At 43.3% G+C, this 16,011-nt stretch overlaps 1 protein-coding gene across 1 annotated transcript in view; it reads left to right on the top strand.

The window, feature by feature from the left end:
* Positions 1-13,655, top strand: part of CERS3 (ceramide synthase 3) — a 35,906-nt gene extending 22,251 nt beyond the window's left edge. Inside the window, exon 10 of the mRNA XM_009506318.2 lies at positions 9,960-13,655. Coding sequence (XP_009504613.2) covers positions 9,960-10,091 — 132 coding nt within the window. The 3' untranslated portion in view covers positions 10,092-13,655. The remainder of the gene's footprint in view (positions 1-9,959) is intronic.
* The last annotated feature ends 2,356 nt before the right edge of the window (positions 13,656-16,011 follow it).

A 16,011-nucleotide genomic window follows, 5' to 3' on the forward strand; every position in this document is an offset into this window, starting at 1 on the left:
AAGCTTCCGGCCCTGGCCGGCTCAGCAGAAGGCTGCGGTGTTGATGCAGGGCCAGGTTCTCAGCTGGTATAACTGAGCGTGGCTCGGCTTCAAGTCAATGGCACTGTGGTGGTTTTCACCAGCAGCGGGTCTGGCCAAACAAGCACCCGGGCCCCTCTCTCTGCACTTGCGGCTGGCACAAGACAACTCTACTTTTAGTAAGATCCAAATGGCTCTTTTTATGTGCAAGTTCCTAATTCAGATAAAAGACAAATGTTGGTAAAGTTTTTGCTTTAAAATGAGTTGATTTACCTTGCTGTTCACAGAAGGGCAGCTGCTGACAGTTTTTCTGGCTTCCCTTGTTAACTGCTCATATCTTTTAATTTTCTAGCAGGGTATTTATGAAATGTTCCATTTGTTGCTAGTTTTGTGTGTATATATATGCACCTATATAAAATCTATAAAATAGTGTGCATATATGTGTATTTTTTCAATTGCCAAAAATCAATTCACAGAGAAAACCCTAGGCCTTCCACAGAACTTTTAATGCTGTCGTCTACTATTTTTAATATATGCTGTAGAGGTTTGAATTGTGATTTTGTTACGAGGTGTGTAATTCTCATACTTTCAGAGGGGCTCACGGTACTGCAATCTGCTGGATTGTTTTAAAAATGGCTTGAAATAAAGCTAGTTACTGATTGATATCAATTGAGAAAGGAAATCATCCTGTCTTGTATTTAAAGAAAATATGTTTCCCTAGGAGGACCTAGGAGTGCTCCATAGTCCCTATTACACGCAAAGAAGGGAGGAAACCTTGAAAGGAGCCGTCTCTCCTCCATAACATAGATCTAACAATAACTTTTGACCAGGCACAGCGCTCTGCAGCGTTCACTTCATCCGAAAGCAAACCAACCAACCTGATCAGTCTATCGGTCTAATCAGGCAGCGATGGGTGTAAGCATGCGAGGGTAGGATTTGTTTGGCGTAACGTAAGCTGTGCCTCTGTAACCAGTGGAGGAAAAGTGGTGTCTTCAGTGAGCAATTGACGGTGTCCAGTGTTGTCACCCCAGCAGTGGCGGAGCAGGTCGCCCGCTGGGGAGACCCGTTTCTCTTTCCTCTGGTTATGGAGCAGCCCAAGACAACCATCTCCAAGTAGATACCCGACTTGCAGAACGCGGAACTTCACTGAAGTAAATCCCCCACCAAGTGACTTAATCACCCAAGTCTCGGGGACTCCTAATGCTATTTAAGAAACTTTGCTCATTAGGTGCTATTTGAAGTATTCTAGTAGGGTGTTTAGAAATACTGTATTGAAATTTAGGCGTTGTGATATGAATGTCAAATGAAAAGACATTGCTTGTAGGTATGTGACTTGAAAATTTGGCCGATAATGTTTAAGTATGGAGATGCATCACACAAGGAATGGAATGCCTCCGAACGATGAAGATAGAGCAATGAGCACCTTGATGGACACCTCAGAAGTGCCCATCATTTACACAGTTGTATACTTTGTGGTTTCAGGTTAGTTTAATAGTGCTATAAGGCTTCTGTAGGAATACAATTTAGCAGCTGTGTTGTTTCAAAATGTTCATCTTAAGGGCAGTATCGTACCTCACTGAGAAAAGTGCAAGTGTCTGATCAGCTGTTTTGTAGCCAAAAAAGCATTTATAAGGAATAGAAGTGCATGTTCTGATAAAAGTTCATACCACTGAACTCCTTGGCTTAATGCAAGTTCTGTCCTAGGGTAAAAAAAAGTTCACTATAGAGAACAGCATCAAATGCCTATTATATTGTTCTTTGTTTCTTTGCCAACTGTGGATTTAAAATTGGAATAATTCAAAAAGCAGTGGGACGTTATGACTCACTCGGTACCTCCTGGGCTTTTGACATTATCGTAAAGCCACATACACTTGAGTGCAAGGTTTAGTTAGTGGATTTCAATAACACAGCTAGCAGACTTTATTGAAACCACAGAGTACCTGATTAACTGTAAACGATGATTTATTTCTTCTGAACAGTCAGGGTATTATAGCCCCAGTTACAGGTGTGTTATGCTGAGTGACAATACAAGTGGTATTTTTCTGAGGTTAAATTTATTCCTTCAATCAAAACCAGGGACATGTTCTAATAGTGACATCTAGTTTTATGAGACTATTCTTTTCAATATTTGTGGAATTAGTGTAACTTTTCCTTTTAATTTTTTTTCACACATCGTCTTTGAGTTCCCTCTGAAAACTCCCAGTGGAAAGCTTGGCGAATGGGTATTCCATAGCAGAGAGAGATTAAATAAGAGACGTTCTGGCCACAAGATGTCCAATACAATTAATCTCAAAAGTCTGCATCTTCATTTAAAAACTGCAGAAAGCAGAGTCCAACAGCGTATCTTCTACTGAAGTTCAACATTATTTATGTTGCCTGGTCTGTATAGGCTGAAAGGGAAATATATTTTCCACTAAGATAGCCCAGGCTGAAAATATAGAACAGTTTGCTTGAATCCAAATGTATATTGCTTAGTCTCTCCAGGAAGGTAAAGTCTTATTAAGTCACATGTCAGCTGAGTTGAATTATTGATGTTGAATTAAACATGTTGAACTCAGAGATTCATCAACTTTATAGTATTATTTGTTAGAAAAGTACCCCCTTCTATCTATTTGGACTGACTTTTTATTATCTGTCTTGTTTATTATCTCTTTTATTTGAGTCAGTGGTTGCTGTTCTGACTAATAGCTTTCATCTTTGTACTGCGAGCTGTTTCCATATGTGCAGGTGCTATGGAATTTATTGTCTTTACGTTGAAAAATCAAGACCTAGTCAATATGTTTGTAGATATTTAAACAAAAATATTCTTAAGGTAGAATTAAGGTATAAGATCTAGGACAGTCTGATTTTTAATGCAAGATACACTTAAGAGTCAGGAGATTCTGACTGAAGGATAACAAAATATGTGAAAATCAAAAAAGTCTAAATTTCACCAAATCAGAAAAAACATAGTTAAAATTCCAGAATCAGCTGTGAATTGCCTTTCTATATTTGTATCTGTATCTGGTAGAAGAAATCCAGTTAACTCTGTGGACATAAATTGTGCTTAACTGAAAAGGCCCTACTTAAGGCCTTTGTGAGAGAGACCTGGCTTTCTTAGTGACGATGCAGAATGATGCCGTTGCAATCCATATATGGAAAAAATTGAAGAAATGTCTTCTGTGGCACCTGTTAATGACAATAGCGAATTCCTGTGGAAGCATGTGACGGGGCTTATCTCAGGTGCAGGGTCATTCTTTGGGTCACTCAATGCGAAACAGACTGTCGGTCATCTCCTCAATATGAGGTGTCTGTTATCTGGAGAAGGGACAGACTAAGCTGTGCTACGTCAGGTCAGCTGGGATTCTGCTGGTAGGGTTAGTTGTACTCCCAAACAGGTGCAGCGATAATAGTATGAATGTGCTCAGGGTGATGTAGCCCTTGGATCCTGTGGGGGCTGTTGCTGTCTCTGTGTGGAGTCATAGAATGGAGTGGGTTAGAAGGGACCTTTAAAGATCACCCAGTCCAACCCCCCTGGAACATCTCGCACTAGATCAGGTTGCTCAAAGCTCCGTCCAGCCTGACCTTGAGCACTTCCAATGACGGGGCACCCGTACCTTCTGTGGGTATCCTGTTCCAGTGCCTTGCCACCCTCATAAAGTCTTCCTTATGTCCACCCTAAATCTATGATCTTTCAGTTTAAAGCCCTTGTTCCTTGTCCTAACATATAGTATACTAGGGGGTGTGATAATCTGGATTCTGATTGGGACTGTCAGGGCAGAAGCTGGCATTCGTGTTGTGATTTGTGTGTCATAACTGCAGCATTTTCTGTGGAAAAGTTACAGTGCTGGAATGTGCAGATAATGGTTAAAATAAGGGCTAGATTCAAGATTATTGAACGTGTTCAAACATCCTGGCATTTAAAGATGTAGAAATCTAGGCTTCAAGTCTTCTAATTGCACTTTAAAGGCAGTGTGTTTTAAAAAAACATGTAGTGTATAGAACTAAGAAATCTCACTTGAAATAGTGTAACTGCCCTGTGACTGTGACCTTTGCATGTATTAGTAAGAGGCAGAATCTTCCTGGAGTTAGCGCATGTCTGCTGCTGATCTTTTTCTTTTATACAATAAGAAAAAAATGAGGGCATCTGTGTACCTGGTAAGGTCTTCCATGTCTAGCTCTCAATAAAGAAACAAAAGATCTAGTAAAAGGCATGGGAATTAGTCACTCCATGTTATTTATTTATAAGTCTGTGTTAATGTTTCTGTTCAGGTACACAAATCTCTTAGGAGTTGGAATTTAAGTTTTTACTCTGAGCTGATTTCAGTTTGGTGGCAGATCTTACTATGCTGAAAATTATGTAGTTCAGACAGTTTGTCAGTTGATACAAAGGGTGGCTTCAATTGTGATTCCTGCATGACTCTAACTATAGCCAGTGCTGGCTTTAAACAAAGCAGGTGAAAAGCCAGCAGAGCCTGGGGCAGTAGGCTCCGGGGGTGGCAAGGCATCTGTGGTAAAGGAGAGCTACAGCTGTGCTGGCTGTACCTCCCCGTCAGTGTCCCAGAGTGCCCAGCTTGCAGCCGCAGCAGGGATCAGGTGTGTTGGTCTGCTACAGCTGGTGGGAATGGGGACGCTGTTCAGGCTGTGCTACCGCTTTCCTAGCAGCAGCAGGGGGAGTGAGCTCAGCTTCCAGGTTTGAGTGTTTTTAGTTTTGTTGAGCCAGGGGCAAAATTGAAATCTGCTTATGCTGGTGAGAAACCCTGAGTCAGTGTTGGTCCCACCAGGTGAGTTAGGCCTGGTACATCTCCCGCCCCACACACGGACACATTTATACCACTGAGAAAGAGCTTGAATGGATACGGACTGATCTTGCCTACATTTGCTTGTGGTAAGGCACAGCAAACCTGTATCATCCTCTTATGTTTTTTATCTGGTTAGCTGAAAAAGGAAACAAACGTTCCACTACCACTGTACTCCCAAACTGACGCCTTCAGTTTGTAAGGTAGATGCTGCACTATTGCCTTCATAATGCCAACTGAAGTTATTGTGTGCTGCTTAAAGTATGTGCCTTTGTCAGGGAGAACCTGGGAGAAGCTGGATTGGAAGCTCATTCATGGAAAAAACAAAAGCTGTAGCAACTGAACTTCACTGCAGAAACACCTTCTGCTCAGGGGTGTCTCAGCCAGATTCTTCTCTGTTGTCTCCGTGCTGGCTCAGTGGCTATTTCTGTGTTGGAGCACATCATTGCAGTAGCAGCTTACATTCTGCAGCAAGCTACGTTGACCCAACAATGCGTTTGCTAGCAAGTGCCCTTCCCCTTCTGAGAAAGCAGAAGGCACGCGGTGAAGGCTTCCTCACTGCTTATGGGATCAATCCATGTTGCTGCAATATATTTTTGCCTTTTTTACGCTGCTTGGCACTACTGTTCCCTCTGCTCGTACACTTTCCACTTTAACTACCCTGTAGCAGACAGGAAGCCATGGCTGCACTGCGACCTCAACACGCGTGTGGACAAAGATGCCACGTGCCCAGTAAGAGGGAGCAGGACAGAAGGGAGGTGTGTGCCCGGTCCCACTCCTCCACCAGTGAGCTTCAGGTGGTATCACCAGCGTGTAGGAACAGGAAACTCATGCTTCTGTCTGTCTTCGGCACAGCTGTGTCCTTCTCCTGGTGCTGCCATCGGCTGTAGAGAGTGCAGCGCCGTGAGCTTGTCAAGAGGGAAGTGGGTTTTGAGCGCTTTGAGAGTCAAACTTGCACAATTAGGAGTAAATTATCTGTTAGTTTAGATGGAGATTTGGCCAATGTTTTTCTGCTTACAAGAGGCTGGGAAGTGGCCTGTGAGGCTTGCTCATCTCTTAATTTCAAGAAGCCTTTTTGCTCGGTGAGGTCTCTTGGAAGGTCCTTTACTGTTCATGTAATAAGATGTGGTGCTAATGACTTGAATGATACCTGTTCTAACAGCAGTGAAATGCAAGAAACCAAAACTACCTTAACAAATACGGTTCATTTAACTAAAAGAGGCAGACTGAGCAGCAGGTGGAAGGGTTAAACAAAAGGAAAAAAGATTATAAAAGTTTGCGGCTTTGGCTTCACTACAAATGGCTCTCTTGCAGACTTTATAGCATTAGTGTTGCTTCTCATAAACCTTGAAACCATTCATCCATTTAGAAAGATTAAATTGGTTAGTCATCCAGAACATAAAATATACACGTCCATTTTGTCTGTTACCCTAAACCGTCTGAAGTATAATAAATGCAGTTGATGCCATTAAACCAAAGCATTGAGTATTAATGACGGCCTCAGTTGTGGTATTTAGAGTTTGCCAGCTCTTGTGGTTCTGGTAGTGTATTCATCTGTTGTTGCGTAGGGACAGTAAGAGCAGAGTCTTGGAGTTGGAAAACACTACTATAATGTATGATGTGAGGGGCTCAGAAAATATTTTGGTATTAAAGCAGGGAAAATCCTAGAAACGCTACATTTTTTTGTTAGAAGGTCAAAGTTAAGAGGCACAAACTTCACTTACGATATTGTGATGTATTTATAATGGTCTGTGAAACAGTTTGCAAAGACAGGTTGGTTTGGTCTTCTAGTTACAGATGAAGCTATTGCTATTTCAAGTTCTGTTCTGTCACTTAAACAAGCTAGGCAAAAAATGGCCAGACTCCTCTAAAGCAAGAATTTGTAGAGGCACTTGGTCAGGAAGCTGGTTCATGATTAAAAAGTTAATAAAAACTTAGATTTGATTTAGCAGTTTTTTGCTTGATTAATATCAGGATTCCAGAATTAAGCAAATTTGCAATGGTTACTTCAGAATACAAAGTCATTTAATTCCCGCTGCTCTGAAATACGTAAGACGTTATCTCAAATGCATGGATTTCCAACATGCTGGAGAAAGCTTTTACATGTTTTTTAATTACTACATATAGTGCCTTTAATCAGAGCATCCAGCTTGACAGCATTAAAACTGGGAAGCAAATCCTACCCGAGTTTCCAGTTCCATGCTGGAAATAATAGCTCATTCCTATGGGAAACAGCATTCGGTGTCACCTATCGGCTATCATTCAAAGCAAAGCAGACTGACAGCTCTTCGTAAGCATATGCCTGAGTACAAGCAACTCCAGTGGCCCAGAGCGAGCTACTCAAAATTAAATATGCACTCACAAACTTTACTGACTCAAGTCTATTCACAATGAGCACAAAAGCGCTCCTCCCCATCACTCCCCACATTTGCAGCCTCAGCCTGAGGCTGCTCAGGAGGATGAGAGCACTTCCAGCGAGTCCAGCAGATTCTGCGTCAGACACTGTACTTGGGTTTAGTTTGCCTTTTTTTTTTTTTCTGAAACATCTCTGATGGCAAAAAAAGTAACAAGCCCCCCCCCCCCCCGCCCCCATCGATATTTGTCTTTTACTCCAAATACAAATCACAAAACTACCAGGAGCAAGAGAGGTGATCTGAGAGAGGCAGAACCTCATAAATTGTTTGTGGGAAAGGCTGTCTTTCCCTTTCTCTAACTGATGGCATGCCAAGTTTATTTTACAGTAAGATTTGTTTGTTTTGATACCCTTTGTATGTTGTTAGGGAAAAGGCATAAGAAAATCTCCAAGTAGTTTATAGTTTCTGATGAGGCAGGGTTTAGGCTTCAATTTTCTTTCTAGTCCTATACATTTTACTGGAAGTGTAATATCTAAAGGGATACGAGATTGCAACTGGATGAGTTATCACTGAGCTGTCATTTATTTTCTCTGTATGAATTTGGTGCTTCAGAAAAACCTCAGACCAGCAGGCTAAGAAAGTTAAATTGTTAGTTCAATCTGAGAGCAGATACAGGATGGGCAGGAACAATGCTGGTTCCTCCTTTCTGCATCTCATCTCTGACCTTGGCACGTCACTCCAGGAGCAGGAAGAACGTGCAGTCTCTTCTTGGTTCACTTTAGTCCAGACAGATGACAAGGAGAACAAATCTATCCACGATGGAGCGGTCCCCAGTGTGGCTGTACGGGCAGCAGATTGCCTGCGTGAGGGCTAACGTGCCCACCAGCTCCAGCGCGCAGCACTGCAGGCAATGTACTCTGTTATGAAGAGAAGCCTCAGGTCTCCCTCAGCAGACGATCCTGCAGGCCAGACGCCCCTGCATCACAAAAAGACCCCGTGATGCCTCAGTCATCAACCCTTGAACATTGATACCACCATCTGTTAAATTTTATGAATTCCCATAAACAAACTAGTTACCCTGGAGCTAATGGGTAAATCATCAGCCATGGTGTGAGCATCTAGGTTTTTATTCTCAGCTATGGGGAAACTCCTGGTTTTAAGCGAGAGGTGGTCTATTAAATAACGAGATGCTGGAGAGGGAATGACTCTTGCCCATCTCTTCCAACACAAGAGCTAGAGAGTATCAGGTGAGTCTGTCAGGTGGTATCAGGTCTACCAGGCACCTTCCAAGTAACTGGAAGAGAGCCAGTGGTGGCTGCTGATCATGCTGGAGGTAGAAAAAAATTCTTAGCTACCTGCTTTGATCTCATTTCCATTCTCAGCCACCACTTAGGCAGAAGGAAGTGTTTACTTGATTTGCAGCATCTTTAACTAGAGCGTCCTACCTGAGCCTGCAGAGCAGGTCATCAGTTGGTATGGGAAGCCCTTCCAGGGAGGCAGGTGCAGCTCTCATAAGCTTGTTGCACTGAAAGGGAAATAGAGGTGTTTGGTTTTAATGTCAAAGCCTCGATTGTTTGAACCAAACTTCTGGATGCGTTGTAGGGTCCTAGGTTATGGCAGGAGTTGTGAAATAAGAGACTAAAGATATATTTTATGTGACAAATAGTACAGAATTGTCTTACCTCTCCCTAACCTTTGCTGTGAAATACTGGGTAGACACAATGCCTTTTCTCTGTGTGGTGGAAATGTTCATTAGCAAGTGCCATGTTTGACTGTTGGGGGATGAAGCATGGCTGCCAAGCGTTAGAAGCTGTTCCTGGAGAGCTGGAAAGGGATTTTTGTAAGGGCAGACTGCCTCGCTGACCCCCTTTCATCCCTGCTAATGCAGCAGCCACCCCCTCCTCCCTGGCAATTCCCCTAGCAGGACGATATACCCAAAATGTATACGATAGCTGGATAGGCATGGCCTCCCCTTTGCAAGTGTTGATGTGATGTGTTCACCATCAAGCAGGGAAGAATATTTTAGGGTCAGTAAGTCTCTTTAAGCAAAGTTAATACTAGGAGATGCTGGCACAACTAGTCACTGTTTAGTTTACACCTGTCAGAAGCAGGCAGCCTCTCAACTCCTCTGTTTGGGCGAGCGTATTCATCATATTTAGCTTTTATACAATATTCTTTTCATCTTCCCTGCACTTCACGATTGTTAATTAATCCTACAGCACCCAGGGATTTCTAGTAATGCTTTACAAGGGAAAGCAGAAACAAGCACGAAGAGGTCAAATGACTGGGCCAAGTTCATGGAAGAAATTTTTTCTAAAGAACATTGGGTTCTGCAAGATTAAAGTGTTGTTAACTGGCCTGTTCTTGGATGTCAGCCTCTGTTTTGGGGGGAGGGGGTGCTGCTGGGGGACAGTTTTGATATTGTCTAGTGTATTTAGAGCTTCCCTTTCATTTGTTCCCTTTAGCACTTTTTTTTTTCTTTGCTGAGGCAAACAGAGGACAGAGGAGTTTTGTCTTCAGAGGATGATGGGGAATTTCCAAGAAGGGAGAATGTCTCATGTTCTGGAACTTTTATGCACCATCTTTTCATTTTGCAATTACAAACGGGGGCACCTGACTAAATTAATTGGTTATTTTTCAAAGTCATGGCAAAGATCCAGATATCCAGTTCACTTTAAAAATAAGACTTGCTTGTCTGGCACCCGTAGGCCTTTTTGAAAGGTCTGTACTGATAATAGCAATCCTCTAACTTATCTGACGGTAAATACTGCAAGTATAGAATATGCTCACAGTACTTTCTTCTCCCTAGGACTTGAAGGATGACCGGAGCGATGAAGAGGAGGAAGATTCTGTTACAGATAATGAAGAGGAGTACACAAAGAATGGCAACAAGAATGGCTGTGGGTCATGCAAACATCTCCTAAACAGCAGTCACCACTAACCCCCTCCTGCCTCACCTCCTGCAGCGATTTCTGCTCTGTTTTCAACCCAACCTACAGGATAGAATTGAAGTCAAAAGGCTTATGAGAGACTGTGGTTGATTTATTGTTGGCTACTGGACCTGGAAAAAAGCCCAGTTTAGAGGGGAGGGAAAAATGGCTTAGCATGACAAAATGTATTCATGACCCACTTTCTGAATCGTTCCAAAGTGTTTGGAAAGACGTTTGGGTGCGCTGACTGACGGTGCTCAACAAGGTCAGAGCTCAAGTGTGTCAGATCACTTAGTGTCCCATTGATTCTAATGTTTTTCAGTCTGATATAAGATATATTTCACCAAGCAGTTTACTTCACAGATGTTTTGTGGTAGGTAGGTAGTGTGAACTCGATCAGGAACCAAGAATACTCAGTGTGGGAAAAATTTGACAGTGGTGTACAATGACTGGCATTTTAGTCTTGACTCTTCAGTTCAAACCTTCATCAAAATGGCTATTTTTTGTGAGTTAGATTTCATTTCCTGCTGGCCAGTGGAAGATAGCACAGAGGAAGTCAAACTACTCGCCTGTGAAGGGCTGGCTTCACTGCAGAAATACAGTCTTTCTCCAAAATATGCTGTATGGTAGAAAGCTCAAATATTGTGTTCTGAGGTTCACCTGTCAAGGACATCACTGTTAAAAGAGCAAAACTCAGCCCCGATTCTCCACTGGGCTCCAGATTTCACAAATGTCTTTCAGTCATTTTGGCCCAGTCTCAGACGGAAGGTGCAACAGGGAGGGAAGACAGTGAACAAAAGTTGGGTCTTCTCACAGGTTTTTTTGCACTTGTCTGTCTTTAAAACTGCTGAACACCCCTGCTCCTGACACATCTACAGCCCAGAAGATTTCTTTTTTTAATCTCACCCATTCCCTTCTCGTGAGCTTGTCTCGCACAGCGGCATTGGATGACCATCTTCTCGGGAGCGAGTCTGCTAAATTCTGTTTTGTGGTTCCTGTGTGTTCGCTGCATGCTTCTGGTCCCTGGGGGAGCGTGGGGCTGGCAAGGAATGTCACACGGTCAGTGCTGTCTTCATTTGATATCAGGATCTGTATTTCTATCTCTGCTTTTTTTGAAAATCAGGAATCACATCAGTTAGAGCCGGACTGGGATGTGAGTACGTGCCTTAGGCCACTGACCGTTGTTTATGCCATAAGAAGTGGAGGAACAGCGGATGTTTTACCAGCTCCTTTTATCAAAAGTGCCTCTATCTTAAGTTTGCACTTTTGTTCTAATGCTAGTGCAGAGTGCAACAGCATTTTCAGTCCTGGGGCTTTCCAAGGAGAGCCTGGGCCTTTTAAACAGGGTGGTACCAGGCTCCTTTCCAGATGCGTTTAGCTTGCAAGGTTGTAAATGATTCGTGTCCTAAGTTTGAGAGGTGAGAGGCTCTCCGTGGGGTTCTACAGTAGCTGAGATCATCAGGTGAACTAAATCCAGTAGTTTCCTAGAGACCAGGGGGACCACTGCTAAAACAGCCTCAGTGCAGAGCTCTGGGTTTGGAAAGGCTCTTTTCCCCTTAAGGCTGCTCAGGCAGGAACTCAGTGACCTACGGGAAGCACTATATGACTGACTTGTTTTCTCAAGATTTCCTTGGCAAAGGGGGATGTAATTCAGTGACTGAAGCATTTGAAAGAATGGGAAATGTTTGGGATCTCAGATATGAAGAAAGAAGGGTTTTCTGCACAGTTACAAGAAGTTGTAGGAGTACTTTGTTACAGATGCTGGTAGCGTGACAATATCTACATATGGTTTGTTGAACTAGGCTGTGTTTAATTATTTACTTATATTTGGGGTCATGTAATACCCCAAATGTTAGTGTTTTACCACCAAGAGGATGACACTGAGAAAGGAGTATGGCCTACAGCTGCTGAGAGGGGTGGGAAACGTGCAGTGGCGGGACAGGACTTCTGAACCCGCGGCTGTAGTTCAGCAGTGCCGCTCGGGCCGAATTCCCTCAGTAGTTGCTGTACAGCAGTGTGTTTCCTTACGCAGCGGTAGAGAATACCTTAAATACTGCAGCATGGATTTATTGGAAACGTAAGTACTTATTACATCAACGAAAGCAAGTGGTGCGTTTGGCAGGGTCACAGTTGCTTATCAGGATCTGTTTATTGCCTACATGAAACGATCTGGCCTTGCCTAACAAAATGTAGAAACAGGATGGTTTGGAGGCTTTACGCTCCCTTTCAAAGCAGCGGAGGCAACGATGCTTTCTACAGGACATAACGGGGCCCTGGGAGGCGGCCAGGGTATTATCATTTGGTTGTGGTGCCAGAAAGCTTTCCTGCTATGACTAGGAAAGGAATTCAGGAAAGGAAACGACGAGGAATGATGTTGTCACAGGAGCAGGCCTCTGAACACCTACTGAGTCTTAAACTGGAATTTATAGTCTCCTTGAGGCCAAGTCTTGCCCTTCCTACTCGGACAAGTCTCCCACTGAAGCCAATTAACTCTACTGGAGTTTTGCCTAGGAAAAAGTTTGGATTGCAGTTTTCCAACCTAATTACGAGATCTGTTGTTTTAAATTGATGTGAAACTGGGGTCTTAAAGGAAGAGTAAAAGGAAGATGAATACATTAAAACATAAAATATTGAGGCAAATTTTGGGTGAGTGCAGAAGACTATGGAAGAAAATAATGTCCTAAAGGTGAAGACTAAGTATTAAGCACAGTCAACAACCGAATAACTACATCACATCGCAGTTTGGTGTGTGGAAGGAGGGAAGGCAGGCCCTTCCAGGGAGTCACTGCCATGGCCAACCAAAGTGATGAGACCTAAAAATTCTGAATGTAAACCACTAGGGACTGGCGATAAATACCCCCAGCATAGAAGGAAGCGGGAACAGGTTGTCACAGTGGGACTGGATGCATGTCCTGTGTTAGCATCAGATTTGTCATTTCTGAGGTTACAGGTGTCTCATTTTCCACTCTTTACTGGTAGAAACAAGAAGCTGAGATCATGGGGAGCGCAACTTATCCTGAAGAAATTAATGTCATGCTGCTTCAAGATTTTCAGTCTATTCAATGCCCTTAACGTGTCTTTTTTTTTTTAATGTTATCATGAAAAGAGTCTCAAATTGCAAGTGCAGAACAACTGCGGGTAACATACGTGAGCACAGACGACAGACTCTAAGGCGTTATTTTGACGAATGCACAAAATGGGTCCTGGTTTAACGCTCGGACACCGTGCGTCTGGCTTTGCTATGTCGCTTTGACCATGCCAAAAGATCTGTGAGATGGAATTGTAGAATGAAAATGAAGTCTTAGTCCATTAGAATCAGCGGAAACTCTTGTGTCCCATATAATTAATCTGAATTTTGTTCAGGTCCTCCTATCCGTTTATACTGTTCTGCCTGTGAGCTTGTTTACTACATAGACTTACCAGTCTACTCTGGGTTTGATTTACAGATCCTCTTTATTCCACAGAACTCATTTTGTCAGTGTGTATCATTCAGTATAATTATCCTTTTTGGTTCTTAATGCCGCTGAATTTGTCTGGTCAGTTAGGCTGCACACTATAAATAAATATTTTTTAAAAACAGGTGTCTAGGTAAGGATTTCCTTGTTTTCCCCGCCTTGCAGTGTTTTCCCCTCCACTTTCCATTCCCTCCCAACTTTCCAGTAAGGGCCCATTCAGGAACTAATTCCTTACTCTTCCAGGATTTTTCCTTGCCTGGAAAAGCCTGGATGACTCACCCCCTTCTTAAGAGGTAACAGCGATTGCTTTCCCCTGGACAATTCATGAATGGAGAGGAACCAAAATTAACAGAAGTATCATCCATTGTTTGTGTTATTCAAGATTTATGCTTTGACTGAAGTACTTGAAAGTGGTCCTGCGTACACTAGGAACTACTCGCTGTAGAATGCCAACACGTTCTGGTACCTTTACTCGGTTGGTTTTTATTGTGCCTATTAGGGCTGCTTATAGAGTTATGGGTATTGGGGGAATATTAGAATAATATGAAATACAGAGATAATTCTTTTTTTATGTTCATACATAGTCTGAGGTGCCATCGCCCAGTTAGATTGCCGTGGGATTACTACTAAATGTCTCATCATAAGCACGCTTGAGACAGCTCGGATGTGGCTCTTAAGCTGGCAAAAGCAAGAAAGCTCTACTGAAAACAAGGGAGCTCTGCAGAGTTGTATCAGCTGCAAAGCTGTTCCATGTTCCTTATTCTTTCCATTTCTGCCTCCCTAGTCGGGAAGATCACAGAGGCTCCGAATCTTCCCATGGGCAAACAAACATACTGGAAGGTGTTTCAGCCCAAATAATGAACTATAGCAGAATTCCTTGGTTTTATTATAGGAATTCTTTTTTTTTTTTAAGCTTATGAGTACGATTTGTTTTCCATCTACTTTATTCTAACAGGGATATGTGAGTTTTGGCTACAAACAACTTGCAAACTGTGAAGAAAAAAAAATCTTGCTGATTTAGAAAGAAAAACACCATCTCTGCAGGCGCTTCCCCCAGCTGTGGGTTTGAAGAACAGCAGATCATCAGTGGGCAGAAATGAAAGTCCATGCTGAGAATAAGAACATAGCCCGATTGTGAAAATGCCAGAGAGCGGGTTTGGTGGCTCTTAGCTGCCGGGGAGCCGTTCTGTATGGAGCAGAAAATCAACCAAGAACGTACCTGTGAGCTGATTTCATTGGTCGTGTTCAAAATCACTGAAAATGTCTGTTCCCATTTCCCAGTCAGTTTTGTGGGCTCTCTCCAGCTCGGTCTGTGCCACATGCAGCCAGGGTTCTGTTCCTTGCCTATAGAGTTTGAGTTTTGGCTGCCCAGGGTGCGGACCTTGAGGAGGATGAACACTGGGGACTTGTGGAAGGTCGCACAGGACATCTGTATTCCCACTGAGAATGTGATTTCTGCTTGAGAAACTTATGAAATCTACCTGATGCCCATGCTTTAGAGACAGAGAGTAACCGATGTATGTCAGACAGCAAGGGGACATTGTGAGCGACCAGCATCACGGAGAGGGAGCTGACCTTTCCTGAGCAGTTTCATGAGTCATAAGAAGACAAGTCAGCAGAGGGCTTGGCCAACTCATTGCACAGGTTTTTTTTATGGACATATGTGTGAAAGGCTCATTTACAGGCTGCTTTCTCCAGCTCTTTAGTGGGGAACGTTTTCTTGCGCTGTGTCCACATTTCTGCATGATGTTACTTGGTTTATAGAAGTTGCAAAATAAGGTCAGAGCAGTCATTGCTCACTCCAAGAGTAGCCAGCACCAAAAGCTTGAGAGGTGGACACCAAACCAGCAGCCCAGGGTAATCCCTCTCCCACTCTGGTATGACGCAGAGGTAGGTTCGTGTCTGAAACACGCTTTGGGGGAGGAAGGGTGTTCCCACGAACAGTTGCAGCTCCAGATGTTCTTGCCACTCGTGTACAGCAACCAGCTGCTCTGTGCTGCAGGGGTCGGGCACACCTTGAGTGAGGAACTTAGTTCAACCTTTGGTTCATTTCTTTGAATTCCCGTTGCCCAGCTCGTGTTTGCCATCCTGCCACTCAGATTTTTGCTCGCCTGCATTGCTACTTAACCTCATCAGCAGAGGGTTCTCCATGCCCCACCTCTGTTCCGACCTGTAGAAGCAGCAGCGTTTGCACGTACTGCTAAGGGAACACGCTGACCTACTGAAGCGTGAGCCATTTGGTGTATCACACAGGAAAGGGGAAACTTGACAAAGTACTGGAACATAATGGGGAAAGAGGAAATAATTGGCCAGAAAACTAGGACTCCTGCCGGAAAAAAAATAGTTTCACTTTCTGTCCTGTCATCCACATGTATTAAGATCTTAGGCAGCAGAAAGAAGGTAAAGCCCTGGCCATTAATCCCTTGTCAAAGAATGGGATTCCCAGTCGAGAAACTGGAGGTGATCAAAGCAATGT

This window comes from Phalacrocorax carbo, chromosome 7 (genome assembly GCF_963921805.1).
Source record: "Phalacrocorax carbo chromosome 7, bPhaCar2.1, whole genome shotgun sequence".
In the NCBI taxonomy this organism is placed as follows: domain Eukaryota; kingdom Metazoa; phylum Chordata; class Aves; order Suliformes; family Phalacrocoracidae; genus Phalacrocorax; species Phalacrocorax carbo.